Raw genomic sequence first — 16,612 nt, forward strand, 5'->3', positions numbered from 1 at the left:
ATGAAGATAATGATGAAGATGAGCCTGTAGAATAACCGATTAACGGGTACTACTGTACCTGTCAATCTGGTGCAAGAACTGTAGGTACTTGTGCTCATGTCACCAGTGTGTTATGGTTTTTAGGCTTTGCAAGACATCAACCTAATGTTATGTATCCTGACAGGTCGTTAGTTATCACGACGTATGATGCATCTAACCGAAATCAGCAAAATGTTAATGTACGAATAGTCGAAGATGATTTAAACCCGATTTTTCCATAGACAATTGTAATTAATATTTAGCATTTACAAACTACCAGGTACTTTGTTTTTTTTTGTATTGAAATCAAGTCCATGTTCTCTACCTGTCTTATATCTGATATGCGGGACAAGTTTCATGTCAACTAATGTATTTTTCTATGTTTCAACAATTTTTTCTCTAATTATTCTGGAACATGTTACGAGTGAAATTACCCCCATCCCTCCTAGATCCGCCACTGTTCAGTATTTTTCTAAAGATAAGGCGGAACCGCAGTTTTGCTGGTATTCCATAACTGAGAAGCATTCATGAAAACATGATAATGCTTATATCGATCTAGCAGCACATTTTATACCGCACTTCTTTAGTTTTCTGAAGACTTTTCGGAGGTGTTCTGAAGACTAAAATACGATCCAACTATTTTTGACCACGAATTCATATACAACACGCAAGTATGTATGAAGAACATGAGTTTCTCTTCTTCTAATAATACGTTATAGAATAGATACGTTCGCTGAATATCATTAGTAGCATTACAAAATAAACATATAGCATTAGCGGTTTGTGTTAACACATTAAGTTTAAGGCCAGTTGGATCCTCTTTCAGTAACGATGTTTCATTTCTAATGGAATTATTACAGTTAATGCACAGTTTTGAAGCTTCATTCAATTCCAAGGGTGGAAGATTCAGTGATTCACGTCTTACGACAGCTATTTCACGTTTAATATTATTTTCATCTCCGTTTCTGTGAGCTAATTGTCGGGGAATAAATTGTCTATCGCATGCAAAACATCGCAACCTAGGCTGTCTGTGAGCCATAGTATTGTTTCCAGTCAAATATGATCTTCTTCTTCTTCTTCTTCTTTTAGTTTCATGGCCTCCACCTCTTAGGTACTTGGCCAGCCCTCGTATGTCAAATATGATCTATAAATATTTATTAAAGTTTATACTAACAACTAATGAATACTAACACTACTGAACTAACTGAACTGAACTAAACTAACACTATGAACTTTATATAGATATTAATAAATACTAATAACTGAAAAAATCGCTAACAAATGGTATAGTTTAGAAATATTTTGAAATAAACTTGTGTAATATGTGTTTGATAGTTGAAAACTCATAGTATCAACAAACCTTTAAACTGTCATTGAGACAACTCAAGTGCTGAAAGTTATGTGCCATCTAGTGACAAATCTGCGTAGTAGCTTTTGAAGATGTGACTTAGTCTTTGCCTATTGCAAATGCGTAATATAAGTATCAGCATTATATCTAACCATTTAAGTAAAGAGACGAAATGACAAATCATATTTCATTTTTGTTTGCTTAAAAAAATACAGAGAGAAAAGTTTATTATGATTATACCTAAGTATGAATATTATAGGTAGTTGTTATAAAAGTAACCCTACAACATTATGCTCCGTAATATTTTGTATTAAAAAGCTCATCATCATTGGCTGTAGAACCCTCGGTGGACCTCGGCCTGTTCGAGAATCAGCTTTCATTCCTTTCTATCCTCCGCCTTGGTTTTCCGATTTCGTACTCTTAACACCCGTAACTCATCTTCTCTGGTCCTTAAATCGTACTCTGGGCCATGGGCGCCCATACCCATGGGCAGTAGGGTCCGTGGCCCCAATGGCTTTTCGGATGCTTTGAATATATTATGCATATATGGTTATTCAAAGTATACAAAATATAATGTGCCCCCTTCACGTTTGCCCCCCCCCCTAAAATTTTTTATATATGCGCCCGTGCTCTGGGCTTACGTCTTTTCGTCACACTATCCGCTCTTTGGTTATAAATGTGTTTTGATGGCTGCATCTCGTTCATTGTCGTTAAATAAAGTTATTTCATTAATTATGGACCATGTTACCGGTGGAATTACCCCTATCCCCCCTAGATCCGCCAATGTTCAGTAGTTTTCTAAAGATAAAGCCGAACTGCAGTTTTGCTGGTATTGCATAACTGAGAAGCATTCATGAAAACATGATAATGCTTATATCGATCTAGCAGCACATTTTATACCGCACTTCTTTAGTTTTCTGAAGACTTTTCGGAGGTTTTCTGAAGACTAAAATACGATCCAACTATTTTTGACCACGAATTCATATACAACACGCAAGTATGTATGAAGAACATGAGTTTCTCTTCTTCTAATAATAAATATTTTCGTTCACTTGACCGTAAATTAGTGCACTTAACGTAAACCGAGCACTCGAATCCAATAACTTCAGAAGGCTGTAACTCGATAATAGTAGTTATTCAGACCCAGGTGCCATGGACTTTTTTAATCTACACATCAAGAAGTATCAATGACCAAACTTTCATCAAATTTGACCAGGACCACTTTTCCATAAGGAGTGTTGCCTGGTCCTTTACTGTGTAACTAAGAGACGAATCCGTAACTATGGTTCACTTTTTAAATAGGAGGAGTAAACTCAAAAGATAGATTCACACCAAATAATATCAATAGAAAAATATCCAGACTCATCTTCTTTTTTTGGTTGATCATGTCTGCCTTCAACGGTAATCCATAAATATTATATATACTAATACATCGTTAAAGATTTCTGAAAACATACAACTGTTATTTTTATATAAATGCGGACTAAAAATCTAAAAAGTAAAGAAATATGAGAGAAAACACAAAATATCGCAGATATAACTTAATTAACCTATGAATTTGAAAGGCAATTAGTGTCAAAATTACATAAATGTAAATGGCGTCAAAATGTCATACTTTAGTGGAGTAAATTTGCCTGCGTTTGAACCAATTACAAACAAGAGATAAGTCGCGGTAAATTTGAATTGCTTCTTCTATTTAAAAAATGAACCATAGCAAAATTTTATTTTCAGCAGATAAGAAAATTAGACCAGTAAGGATCTGCGAAAAAACGTCTATTTTTGGATGTGAGAGGTGGCATTCGGATTTTGGCAGATAAAGTTAGGTGACACCTTCAGTAATAATAATTGACTTATGCTCCTTCTCAAATATGCTCAGAACATTAATAAAAAAATTAAAATATTAAAAAATTTTGAAAAACATCGATTTTTTTCTGCTTTCTTTGGATTCGTTTTGGAACAAAGTCGTAGAGAAATAAAATAAAGATAATTGAATTTTGAATGATATACGACTGGTAAAAAATGTCTTAAGGTATTACCTTTTCTGCAACATAGCAATAAATACAAAATAAGGGGGCAAAATAAGTCTGATGTTATTCAATATTGTGGCACTTAGAACCTTAGTAATTCGCTTAAGAAATTTTTTGTAACATACTTAAATCATGTACCAAATTTCATTAAAATCGACCTAATAAATTTTGCATAATAAATTTGCAATCTAAATGTTTTTAAAAAAATTCAAATTTTTTAAAATCTTTCTGAACAAAAAGTAGACCATTTAGAAGTTGGCTAATTTTTTACATATAAAGAGGTGCTCTACCTATCTAATACACTTTACAGAATTAAAATCGGATTATTTAAGGGGCCCCAGCAATGTTTTAAATTTATAAACAATTTTTTGGCTTATAAACAAATAGCTTTGTTTAATAATAAAGAAATTAATTTTTAGCAATGCAAATAATTAAAACCGGTATAATTTGACTTAAACTTTCAAATGCTGTCAGCAGAATTGCTATTTTATTTTTTAATCAAACGTTACTCGCGTTCAAAAATTGCAATTTCTTGATTTTTTGAAAGTTCCACCGCGTTTATCTCGAAAACTATGCATCCTACGAAAAAACTTGTAAGAACATTTTTTGCTTAGAATTACCCAAGAAATACAAAAAAATGTTTTATTTTGCGAAAAATCGATTTTATGTAATTCTTTAAGTTCTTTGTTTATAACAATCTTATCGACATCCGGATCAGCTGTTACCCAAAAAATTCGTGTTCTACGGGTCAAAATACATAAAAACCTTGGGTAAGTCCATTTAAATAAAGGAGCCCGTAGCACCCCCTCCTGGCCACAGCACTAATTTGTTTATAAGCCAAAAAATTGTTTATAACTTTAAAACATTGCTGAGGCTGCTTAAATAATCCGATTTCAATTTTGTAAAGTGCATTAGATAGGTGGAGAACTTCTTTATATGTAAAAAAATTGACAAATCTTTGTATGTTCTAGTTTTTGTTGTGCAAAATTTTAAAAATTTTTAATTTTTTAAAAAAAGTTTAGATTGAAAAATTATTATGCAAAATCTAGTAAGTCAATTTTAATGAAATTTGGTGTACGGTTTTAGCACATTACAAAAATTTTCTAAGCGAATTAGGAAGGTTCCAAGTGTAACCTAAGTAATGGAAAATCATTGAATAAGGACAGGCTTGTTTTGCCCTCTTACTTTATATTTTGATACAAAGGGTGGTAAATTAAGACATTTTTAACCAATCGCATCTGATAGAAAATTTAATTATCTTTGTATTATTCCTATAGGACTTTGTTCTAAAATGAATAGTTTTTAAGTTATAAGCAAAAAAAGTAGAAAAAAACAAAATTTTTTGAAATTTTTAAATATTTTATTTTTTTTTATTAATGTTCCGGGCATATTTGAGAAGGAGCATAAATCAATTATTATTAACGAAGTTATCACCTAACTTTATCCGCAAAAATCTGAATGCCACCTCTCACATCCACCTAAAAACAGATCCTTACTGGTCTAACTGGAATATACAGGATGTCCAGAAACTCTCCCGACAAACGAAGACCGGAGATTTCTCAGATAATTTGAAGATAATTTAACTCAATTCATCTAGCCCGAAAGTGCTTCCTAAGGGAGCTAGAGCTCTTTAACGATGGCGGCTTGTAATTAATTTTTTTAAATAGTTCGAGAACGCTTCTGTTTACAAAAACGAATACTGGTACGTCTATTCCCTGGTATGGTGTCTTCCAGAGATAAATCGATTCCATCAATTGCTAATCTCTAGTACCGGTCATAGGCGTCCGTTTTGGGTAGGGCAATGGTTATTTTATTCTATAACTTTTTTGTCTTCAAAGTACTTATTTTAAGTAGTTTTGACACTGGATTATTAAACTCTGCGGTATTCTAGTACTAAAAGGTACTCTTAGTTTAAGTCGGTGTGATTCACTGTTTTCTAGAAAAATCGATTTGAAAATTTTTCGTTTTTTTAATTTGAAAAAAACTATTTAGAAAAACAAAAACTGGCACGTTTATTTATCTTCCAGATAGTGTATGAAACAGAGGTTGGACCTCGCAAACTGGACGCAAGTCTGGTTTTATATTTTTTTTCTGGTATATTAAGGGTGCTTATAATGAGACTAAATTTTTCTTAAAAAATTTCGCCTTGGAACCCCCATTTTCATCCCTTTAAAGGGGGTAATTTGTGGTTTTTGCGAAACGTAGCCCTTCCTGTACGTTTTGCAAAAAAATTCTTACATAGAAATATGAAGAGGACTGTATTTCCTACAATTTAATCTTCGACAGCTATTATGTCTATCACCTACCGTTTAGCAAGGGTGGCGCCCCAAAGTTGACAAATTTTTAAAAAAGATGTTTTTAAAAAATATATTTTGCCCCAACTATAGTGGCAACCGACAAGAAACCCAGCGGCAATTAATTAAAAATAAGTGGCTGATTTTTGGTATAGTTTTTCTTTAATAGCATTTGTCCATTTTTTAATTACAGGGTGTTACATTTAAAAAAAAAACCTTAAAAAACCATCTGAACCGCTTATGCTAGAGTAAAAACTAAAAACTAAAAAAAAACATTCACTGTTCTACTGAAGAAAAGAAAGAAGAAAAAGAAATATTTTATTAACATGCATTAACACCGCATACAATCAGTTGCCAAAAAATTACATAAAAATAATAATCGGAAACATGAATACTATGATTTGAAACTACAGGGGAACAATACGTAAGGATAGCCTCCATAATATAACTAATGAGAATGAAATCCTACTAATAGAATTCGGTACTAGAAGGGAATGAATATGAGGTCAACCGTTTTCACTAAACAAGACATCCATAAGACCACATGGCTATCACCGAATGGTCAAGCAACCAACCAGATAGATCATATTATAATATGTGAATAGGCATAAGAGCGGCTACAAACGTAATAGATCGGTACCTACACACACAGAAGAACAAATACACACAGACCGAAAAATTAAACCTGGACAGTGGACAACCTGAAAAATCCAGAAATTGAAAAGAGAATGCGAAAATAATAATTTAACAATAAAACACTGAAAACGTTTGTTTTCTATACTTCCACAAAATTTATTGTGACTACAGCGTTTCGGCAGAGTGCCTTTCTCAAGTGATATAGTTTACAATGTGTTTGCCTTTTGAAGTCTTCAACTGAAGAGGTTGAGGAGTGGGGAGCTGTTTGTCTCGAGTTGGTCATTCAGAATTATATCTGTATTTTTCAGTTTATTAATTTCCATAGATTCTAAAAAAGATAGCTTAAGGCCTTTATTTTGAATATGCAGAATTTGAAACTCTTCATTGAAAGAATGATTATGATCTAGAAGGTGAAGTGCGTATGTAGAAGTGTCTGTTTTTCTATTGTTGAATGCCCTTTTGTGTTCTGCTATCCGTTTGTCAAAAGTTCTGCCAATTTGACCGATGTACGTTTTCGGACAGTCACCACAAGTTAGTTTCTACACACCACTCTGTAGTTGCTTTCTCTTTCGGCTTTTATTGTTCTTAATATATTTGCTTAAGTTGTTGTTAGTTCTGAAAGCTGGTGTTATTCCTTTATTTTTTATGTATCTGGCTATTTTTGTTGTTATCTTGCCAGTATATGTGAGAGAGCAGAAGGTACTGGGTTCTTTCTGTGGTGGTGGATACACTAATTTCAGGGCTTTCTTATGGAGTTTTTGGTTTAAAAAGAAAGCCCTGAAATTAGTGTATCCACCACCACAGAAAGAACCCAGTACCTTCTGCTCTCTCACATATACTGGCAAGATAACAACAAAAATAGCCAGATACATAAAAAAGAAAGGAATAACACCAGCTTTCAGAACTAACAACAACTTAAGCAAATATATTAAGAACAATAAAAGCCGAAAGAGAAAGCAACTACAGAGTGGTGTGTACAAACTAACTTGTGGTGACTGTCCGAAAACGTACATCGGTCAAACAGGCAGAACTTTTGACAAACGGATAGCAGAACACAAAAGGGCATTCAACAATAGAAAAACAGACACTTCTACATACGCTCTTCACCTTCTAGATCATAATCATTCTTTCAATGAAGAGTTTCAAATTCTGCATATTCAAAATAAAGGCCTTAAGCTATCTTTTTTAGAATCTATGGAAATTAATAAACTGAAAAATACAGATATAATTCTGAATGACCAACTCGAGAAAAACAGCTCCCCACTCCTCAAGCTCTTCAGTTGAAGACTTAAAAAGGCAAACACATTGTAAACTATATCACTTAAGAAAGGCACTCTGCCGAAACAGCTGTAGTCACTTAGTTATAATAAATTTTGTGGAAGTATAGGAAAGAAACGTTTTCAGTGTTTTATTGTTAGATAAAATGAACTTCCATCAAGTAACGGTCGAATCCATCAATTATCGAAAATAATAATTGAATGGAGAACTCCTAGAACGGAGGGAGAGGAAAAAATACAAGAAGAATGGAATACGATTAATAGAATAACATGGGAAACGTCTAAAACATTGGTAGGTATTAAAATGCATCAAAGAAAAGAGCTTTTGGTGTGATCGGGAATAAAAACAAACAATAGACAAAATAAATAAACTATAAGATGTGAAACATTTCAATTGAGGTGACATTAGAGGAGTAAATAAATTCTTTGAAAAACTCACCACATTAGAGATAAACATAGAGATAAACCACATACTAACCTTGGAATTAGTGAAATACAAATTATCAGTGACGATGCAGCAATAAAAGCGGGCTAGAAAACTAGTTCAAGGAAGCAAATACAAATAAATAGCGATCATATAGTAGCAGATCTCGAGGTAACAGAAGATTAGAACCAGAGTAATGAATTAACATACCCACTCACCCACAAGATAGGAAAAAATGGATGCACCGAAGAATAGTAAAGACCCAGGTATTGACAAAATTCTCAAAATCGGAGGACACATACTTAAAGATAGATTTCATAAATTAATAACAAAAGTGTGGAACACAGAACAAATTCTAGGAAGAGACAAAAGGGAGACAAACTGAGCTACAAAAACTATAGACGCGTATTCTTATTTCTTATTCCATATGAGGAAATCAAATCGTAGGAGAATTCCAGGCCGGATTCAGACAGGGACGGTCTACTGTTGACCAGCTATTCAACGTAAGACAAATATTAGCTAAAGCCTGTGAGCACGATATAGATATCTACCAAATCTTTGCAGATTTCCGATAAGCCTATGATAACATAAAAGAGATTAAATATACTTAATTATGCAAAAATTTGGTATACCAAGGAAATTGGTAAAATTAGTTCAAGCCACCATGACTCACACAACAGCGCAGGTATGAGTTCAAAACCAATTGACAGTTCCCTTCCAGATAACTAAGGGGTAACACAGGGAGGTGGGCTGGCTAAGAATCTGGTGGGATATGGAGGCACAGCAATTTATTTAAGGAATGGTATAGAGTACGTACATATAAGTGACATAACCATATTTGGCGATGAAGAATGTTTTGAGTGTTCTGCCGTAGAACTCTCATTTTATAAAAAAAAGGTCATAATCATATGTATATACAGAACAAGCACAAAACCTGTTCATGACTTTTTAGTAAAATTTGAGTCAGTTCTAAATATACTACTGAATGAGCACTGCACATGTTTCATTGCTGGAGATTTTAATTTAGATATAATGAATGTTAAGGACAGTAATGCTAAATATTTCAGTGAATTGTTGCAGTCTTTTAATTTTGCTCCATCTATTTTAGAATATACACGGGTAAGTAGGACTTCTCAAAGTTGTATTGACAATATTAACACTAACATAAACATTTTTGATGCATAGGTGGTAGGCACTCATATGTCTGACCATATTGCCCAGAAGGTGTCCTTTACTTTGCAAATAAGTGGAAAACGCAAAAAAGTTAAAAAAATAATTTTTTCAATTACAAATAAGTCTGTGCGTTTTAGTCAAAAATGGGACTCAGTGTTTTTTACCCCTGAATCACTGGTTAATGAGCAATGGGATGCTTTTGTCGGCATTGTTAGGTCTACCTTTGATTATTGCTTTCCTATTATAGAAATATATAGGATAGTCTCAGTTCAGCAAAAATGTACGGCAAAAAAAATACTAAAACCTAATCAGCAGCTTGCTGCATGTAAGAATGAGCTAGACATCCTTCTAGTGCTTAGTATGTCTGACATGGTCTATAGTGAGGCTTACAAAACAAAGAAGCAGGAATACAATCGTCTTCTGAGCGATGCAAGAAGTGCTAATTATGAAGAACGTATAAATAACAGTGAAAGCAAATCAAAATGTGTTTGGCAGATTGTTAGGGAAATTAATAGTACAGTTACAGAATATATCGATCAAACTTCGAATGTTAGTGGTAAACCTGAGGATATTTGTAATAACTTTAACAAATTTGTACTTCATGCAGGTCCTAATTTAATAAAAACCTCAAGCCACTTTTTCATGCAGTATTCCATATAACAACAAATCTTTCTTTCTTATACCAGTAACTATTTCTGAAATTCTTAATATCATATCAAAGCTAAAAAATAAAAAAAGTGCAGGTTATGATGGGATCTCAGCGAATATGTTGAAACATTGTGCAGAAGAGATTGCAGAACCATTGTGCCACATTATTAATAACTCTTTTAAGTATGGTATTTTCCCTAACCAACTAAAGTTAGCCCTAGTGAAACCTTTACATAAAAAGGGAGATAAAACCAAATTGGAAAATTATTAACTCAATTTTCCTATACATAGACCTATCAGTTTACTACCGACATTTTCAAAAATTTGTGCAATGTGCACAAGACTTACAGCCTTTTTCAATAATGACCACCTAATTGCTGAATCACAACATGGGTATCTCAAGGGAAGGTCTGTTGAAACAGCTACATACGAATTCGTGGATAAGATTTTGAATGGATGGGAGAACGGGGAGATTTCCTTGGGAATGTTCCTGGACTTATCAAAAGCGTTTGACAGCATAGATCATCATATTTTGATCGACAAACTAGAAAGATATGGAATTCGTGGCCCTGCTCGGGACTGGATAAGAGATTACCTCACCGACAGACGACAAAAAGTTATTATAACTCGAGAAGGACAACAGTTTTCTTCAGAAGAAGGGAATTTACAACTTGGTATTGCTCAGGGCAGTGTCATGGGACCACTTCTTTTTGTTTTCTACATTAACAATCTTGGTAGCGAAATACTGAGCAGTGAGTCTCACCTTGTAAATTTTGCAGATGATGCAAACTTATTAACATTAGCATCAACGTTTGAGGATCTTCTAAGTATTTCTTTAGATCACTTAAAAACAGCTCAGAATTGATTCTTAAAAAATAAATTGGTTTTAAATACCGAGAAGAATAACTGTGTTTGTTTTCACACAAAGAAAAATAATGAGATAATTCCAGAGGAGATTGAGTTGGATAATCAAACTGTTGTATTATCAACAAATACAAAATTCTTGGGTATTTACATAGATCAACATCTGAATTGGTCAGAGCATCTGTGTGTTTTTCGCAAAAAAATCAACACGGCATGTTATTCATTACGAGTAATGTCTATTGAATTTACAACACCTTAAGACAGTTTATTTTGCAAACATCTACTCAGTGCTCAGATATGGTATTATTTTCTGGGGCGGAGGAACTGATGTTGATAGAGTATTCATTGCTCAGAAGAGAGCAATAAGAACAATGCTCAAGATAAAAGCTCGAAGGACCTGTAGGGGAAAATTTAAGGAGTTAGGATTATAACGGTGGTAGGGCTTTATATATACGAGTGTTTACTGTTCCTGTTCAAGAATAGGGATAGGTTTACACATTCTGAGCCAAAACACAGCATACCCACTAGGTATGTAGGGCTGAATTTTCCTATACTTAGGCTAGTCGCAACAGAGAGAGGACCTACATATTCGTGTATAAAATTTTTTAACAAATTACCTAATAGAATTAAATTGCAACAGAATTTTAATATATTTAGAACTGAAATAAAAAGCATTTATTTGGATTTAGAACCATATTCTGTGTATGAGTTTTTAAATCACACATTTTAACTTTTAACTCATAGTAGTTGTAATTGTTATTTTTGTATGTATATTAGTAGTCCGTTCTTTAACGGTAAAATATTGCAAAATCTCTAAATTTTAAAGAACCGCTTGGATTGACATGAAATTTGGCATACACATAGCTCACAAGTCAAAGAAAAAAAGTCATATTGTGCCGATACGTGCTTTTGCCCTGGGGGTGGTTTTCGCCCCATCTTGGGGGTGAAAAAATATTCGTACAAAGAAAGTCAGGAAATGGATAAACTGGCTAATTTTAAGTAAATTTTGTTCTATAGAGTTTGGGGGTGAAAAAATATTCGTACAAAGAAAGTCAGGAAATGGATAAACTGGCTAATTTTAAGTAAATTTTGTTCTATAGAGTTTTTTCACTAAGTCAATACTTTTCGGTTTATTTGGCAGTGAATATGTTCATTTTTTCAACAAAATAAGCACGCTTTTAGAGAGTTTTTCGCAAATAACTCAAATAGTAAGTATTTTGTCGAAAAAACATTTTTAGCAAAAATATAGCCTGTAAAAAATTTTAAAAGATGGTGTATATATCACGTCTCTACACCTAGTAGAAGCATAGTTATAGCTAATGAAAAATAGGTTCATATTCGTCAAATTCCGCATGGAATACTTTACCGTGAAATAAACAAAAAGGAAGCACATTTCGGGGAAAACTCATTACAACTTGTTTAAAGTGTTTAAAAAAAGCTTCAATTTTGTTTTATAAATAAAATTTCTAGCATCAAAATTAAACAAGTTACGCTCAAAATAAAGTTAGTCCCTTTTGGTTTTCGTAAAAAAATCGAGAAAATCACCTCCTAATTAGTATCTTAAATGAACTTAATCGTTACGACTTCACAAGTTTCTTGACTCGTGTATATATTGTTTATATGATCTGTAAGTTTCATCGGTTCAAAGTCCTTATTATTGAAAGGGCTGTAGTTAAAAGGGGTTGAACGAGTCACTGATCACGGATGTATGCAAATTTAGAAACACCAAATCTTAATCAATTTTTGTCTAACAGATAAACAAAAACATACATGATATTCAGAAAAGCAAACCTGACTTTTTTTGGTTTTCGAGATTTTTGGTATCTCAAAAAATTTTTAAGTTATTTTGAAAAAAAGAATATTTTTCAAAATTTAAATTTTTAAAAATTTTACTTTGAAACCAAATTTTTTCAAAAATAAGCACTTCGAGTCGATGAAACTTACAGATCATATAAACACAACATAAATAAAATAATTTGTGGATCGGTAACGATTAATTTCATTTAAGTTGCTAATTAGGGGGTGGTCTTCCCGATTTTTTTTTGCAAAAACAAAAGGGACCAACTTTATTTTAAGCGTAACTTGCTTAAATTTAATGCTAGAAACTTTTTGTAAAAACAGGAATAAATCTTTTTTTAAACACTTAAAAAAGTTATAATGGATTTTCCCCAAAAAGTGCTTAATTTTTTGGATATTTCACGTCGAAATATTCTATTTGAAATTTGGTGAATATGACTCTATTTTTCATTGGCTATAACTCTGGTTCTACGAGATCCAGAGACCTAACGCGTATACCATTTTTTTTACTTTTTTATAAGCTATATTTTTGCTAAGAACGTTTTTTTCGAAAAAATACTTACTTTTTGAGTTATTTGCGAAAAACCGTCTAAAAATGTGGTTATTTTGTTGAAAAATGAACATATTCACTCGTAAATAACTCGAAAACTGTTGACTTGGCGAAAAATCTCTATAGAACAAAAGTTACTTAAAATTAGTCAGTTTACCCATTTCCGGACTTATTTTGGACATATATTTTTTCACCACCGAGAGGGGGTCAAACGCACCCCCAGGGCAAAAGCACACATCGGCACAATATAACTTTTTTTCTTTGACATGTAAGCTATACGTATGCCAAATTTCATGTCAATCCAAGCGGTTCTTTAAAATTTAGAGCAAAAACCGTGAAAGAATGGACAATAGACACTTATTACTCAACTGTGACAATTTGCTATAAGTGTGTTGTTTACAATTTTTTTAATAAAAGATATTTTGAATTTGAATTTGACTCCGTTTAATACATATATGTATGGAATATGTTAAGTATAAGAAAAATGACTGTAAACCCAAAACTTTATGTGATGTACGTAGACGATAAGGCGAAAGAAGTAGGACTAGTCGTCAATGTAGATAAAACAACGACCTAATACAATCAAGACGACGCAATTATTGAAGTAGTAAGACACCTTAAATATCTGGGTGTAGGTATAACTGACGAAAAAGTTTTGGGGTAGGAGTGCTTTATTTCCAATACAAGATTAATTAAGTAAACATGACTAGATACGATTTTTAGTACAAATTCCTGAGCAGAACAGGAAGCAGGGAAAATTATAGCAGAAGAGTAAGATTGAGTTTTAACATTTAGAAAAAATACTAAATAAAACTCGGATAATACTAAAATATAGGTAATTATTTACTTAATCAAGAATAAAATACAAACCTAATGCAACTCCTAGAGGAATTAGCCAGTGAAAATAAGGGTTCCAATTAATTCCGTAGACGTCATCCTCTGGTATAGCTAACATTACCAACTGTCCCCAGAGATAACCAACCATAATAGCGGAAATAAATCTACTGGTAGAAAATGGTGGCTAAAAAAAATTAAATAGGTTGATTTTAATCAAATATTAAGCTATATAATACATTATATTATTTATATAAAGAAAAAATTAATAACAATCTTATTCTGAGAAATAATTTTAATAGTCCACAGAAATAAGAATTCTGTAAGTCATTTATAAAAACCTTCAAAATGACATTTTCTAAACGTTTGTATCATTATTTTTGCTTATAAAATTGCAAAATAAGTATAAATAGAAGGTTTATTCTGTTAATAACAAAAAAATGAAGACATTTAATCATTTGATCTTTTTAAGAAACAGTAGCGATCAACAGGTAGCAACAAACACGTTCCAAGATTGCGGCTCTAATTTTGAATATTTTGTCGAGATATTTGGCACACATATTCGTAATATAATAAAGAATGGCGGTACTGAGCCCAATTTTAGAAATATATTAGTATGTGGAAATTACTCTATAACTAAATAAAATATTAAAAAAAGGAGCCTGTATCGCCATTAAGAAAGACAAAAAAATACACTTACTTCAAATAAACTTTTTATCCCGTGCCTAGATTTTGTGTCACATTGGAACTACTAAAAATCGATTTTTTTATTACAAGAAATCGAACGTCACTGACTTGGCAACATTTCGCGCCTATGTGTATAAAAATTATTGTTTTTGATAGTATAAACGTCACTGTCAGTGTCGAATTGCTGACGCACTGTTGCCTCACTTTTGAAAGTTCGCAGAACTTTCGCAATCTTGGACTACGTTTGTTGCTACCTGTTGATCGCTACTGTTTGCTCTTAAAACTACTATGAGCCTTTTGATCTTTCTAAAACTACTATGAGGCTTTTGATCATTCTAAAACTAGTACGAGACAAAGCAAGAAAAACAATTTTAAATATTGTGAATAGTGCAGTCACTGAAAGTTTTCACCTCCGATTTCGTTGAACCTCTATCGATTTTTATGAAAATCGGTCAGTGTTTAGACGGTACTTTAAGAAACAAAGGCGACATGGTGCTATCTTGCGCTTTTTCCCTGGGGGTGGATGCCACCCCTTCTCGAGGGTGGAAATTATTTTATTAAATATATTCCCAGAAATCGATAGAGGGGTCAATTCTCAGTAAAATTTGTTATATAAAGTTATACAAATAAATCAATAGTTTTTGAGTTATTAAATATTTTGATTTTTCATGAAAAAAGTGTATGCTTTCAAGCGGTTTTCATAAATAACTCAAAAATAGTAAGTTTTTTAAACAAAGTTGTCATTACCAAAAAATGAAGATAATAAAAAGTGGAATAAAATTCTTGTTCGAAAAATCTTTTGTTATGTATTAAATAGGTAATTGAATGTATACTGTTTTTCGGCGAGTACTTCTTCTTCTTTCTCATAATCCTTAGTGCTCTTCAGGGCGTCGGAAGGCGAGTACTCAAATCTAAATATTCAAGCTTAAATAACGTGAAAACGATGCATTTTATTAAATATACATCCAGACATTTTTTAAAGTACTCAAAAATACCTATCAGAAAAGCTGTAGAAGATGTCAATATCATTAAAATTAGGTAAGTTATGATGGAAATAAGAGGACCCTCTCGAATTTTTTAGGAAAAAGTAAAAAATAAAATTTATAATAATACCTATAAAAATTTCTTTATTTTAATAGAATAGCTAATGACCTTAAAAATTTTGACTGATTTGGAATGCATAATTTTCAAAAAAAAATATGTACCTACCTAATTTAAAAAAAAAATCAGAATTTTTCAAATTTTCGTAAATTTCATTTTCTTTTGATAATAACTCCAAAAATACTCGATACACGTAAGAAATGATACAGAATGAAATTCTAGTTTTCCTTTTCGCGAAGATCTTAATGTTATTTTTATTATTGTATGATAAAAAATAACCGAGATAGAAACGTTTAAAGCCTAAATTTTACTAGGAGAACGATGTAAGCGGGTCCATTTTACCTAGTAGCTTTTACAAATAAGGGATATAGAACATTAAATTTAATACGATGTTGTAGCTCTTTGGAGTGGTTGTCAGATAAACCTGATGTCATAAATATTAACGGAGTTATTGTTAAAAAACCAATAACATTTTTTTGAAAAAACTTTGTAGTAGAGATTTTGTATGTATACAAGGTGCGGAGAAGTACAATTGCTCGTTTGTCTATAAGAGATGCGAAAAAAATTTACATAGGTAAGATTGAGGCATAGATGGAATCATAATTTTGAAACTATTTTCTAATATACAAGGCCACCCGTATTGAAAAGGCGAAACAAACTTATCTTTTTTTTAATGGACCACCTTGTATATTTTGCATTTTTGGATTCTCCTCGATATATTTTTTCTTAATATATAAGGATTTGTAATGTTATGCGAAGTAGTTTAAAAGATATTTACGTTTTTTTATTAATTTAATCGCAATATTCACACCCTGTATAATACTTGTAGTGATTTGACATCAAAAAATCTATTTATGTTCAAATGCTTTTTAATATAGTCTACTATTCTTAAAAAAATATTAATATAGCTAAATGTTTAATTTTAGCATACAGG

General features: G+C 32.2%; 1 protein-coding gene across 1 annotated transcript in view; it reads right to left on the reverse strand.

The window, feature by feature from the left end:
* The window catches only part of LOC114331005 (dnaJ homolog subfamily C member 22), an 89,316-nt gene that overhangs the window by 18,017 nt on the left and 54,687 nt on the right, over window positions 1-16,612 (reverse strand). Inside the window, exon 2 of the mRNA XM_028280459.2 lies at window positions 13,927-14,077. Coding sequence (XP_028136260.1) covers window positions 13,927-14,077 — 151 coding nt within the window. The remainder of the gene's footprint in view (window positions 1-13,926; window positions 14,078-16,612) is intronic.

The sequence above is a fragment of the Diabrotica virgifera genome, chromosome 7, assembly GCF_917563875.1.
Source record: "Diabrotica virgifera virgifera chromosome 7, PGI_DIABVI_V3a".
Classification (NCBI taxonomy): Eukaryota; Metazoa; Arthropoda; class Insecta; order Coleoptera; family Chrysomelidae; genus Diabrotica; species Diabrotica virgifera.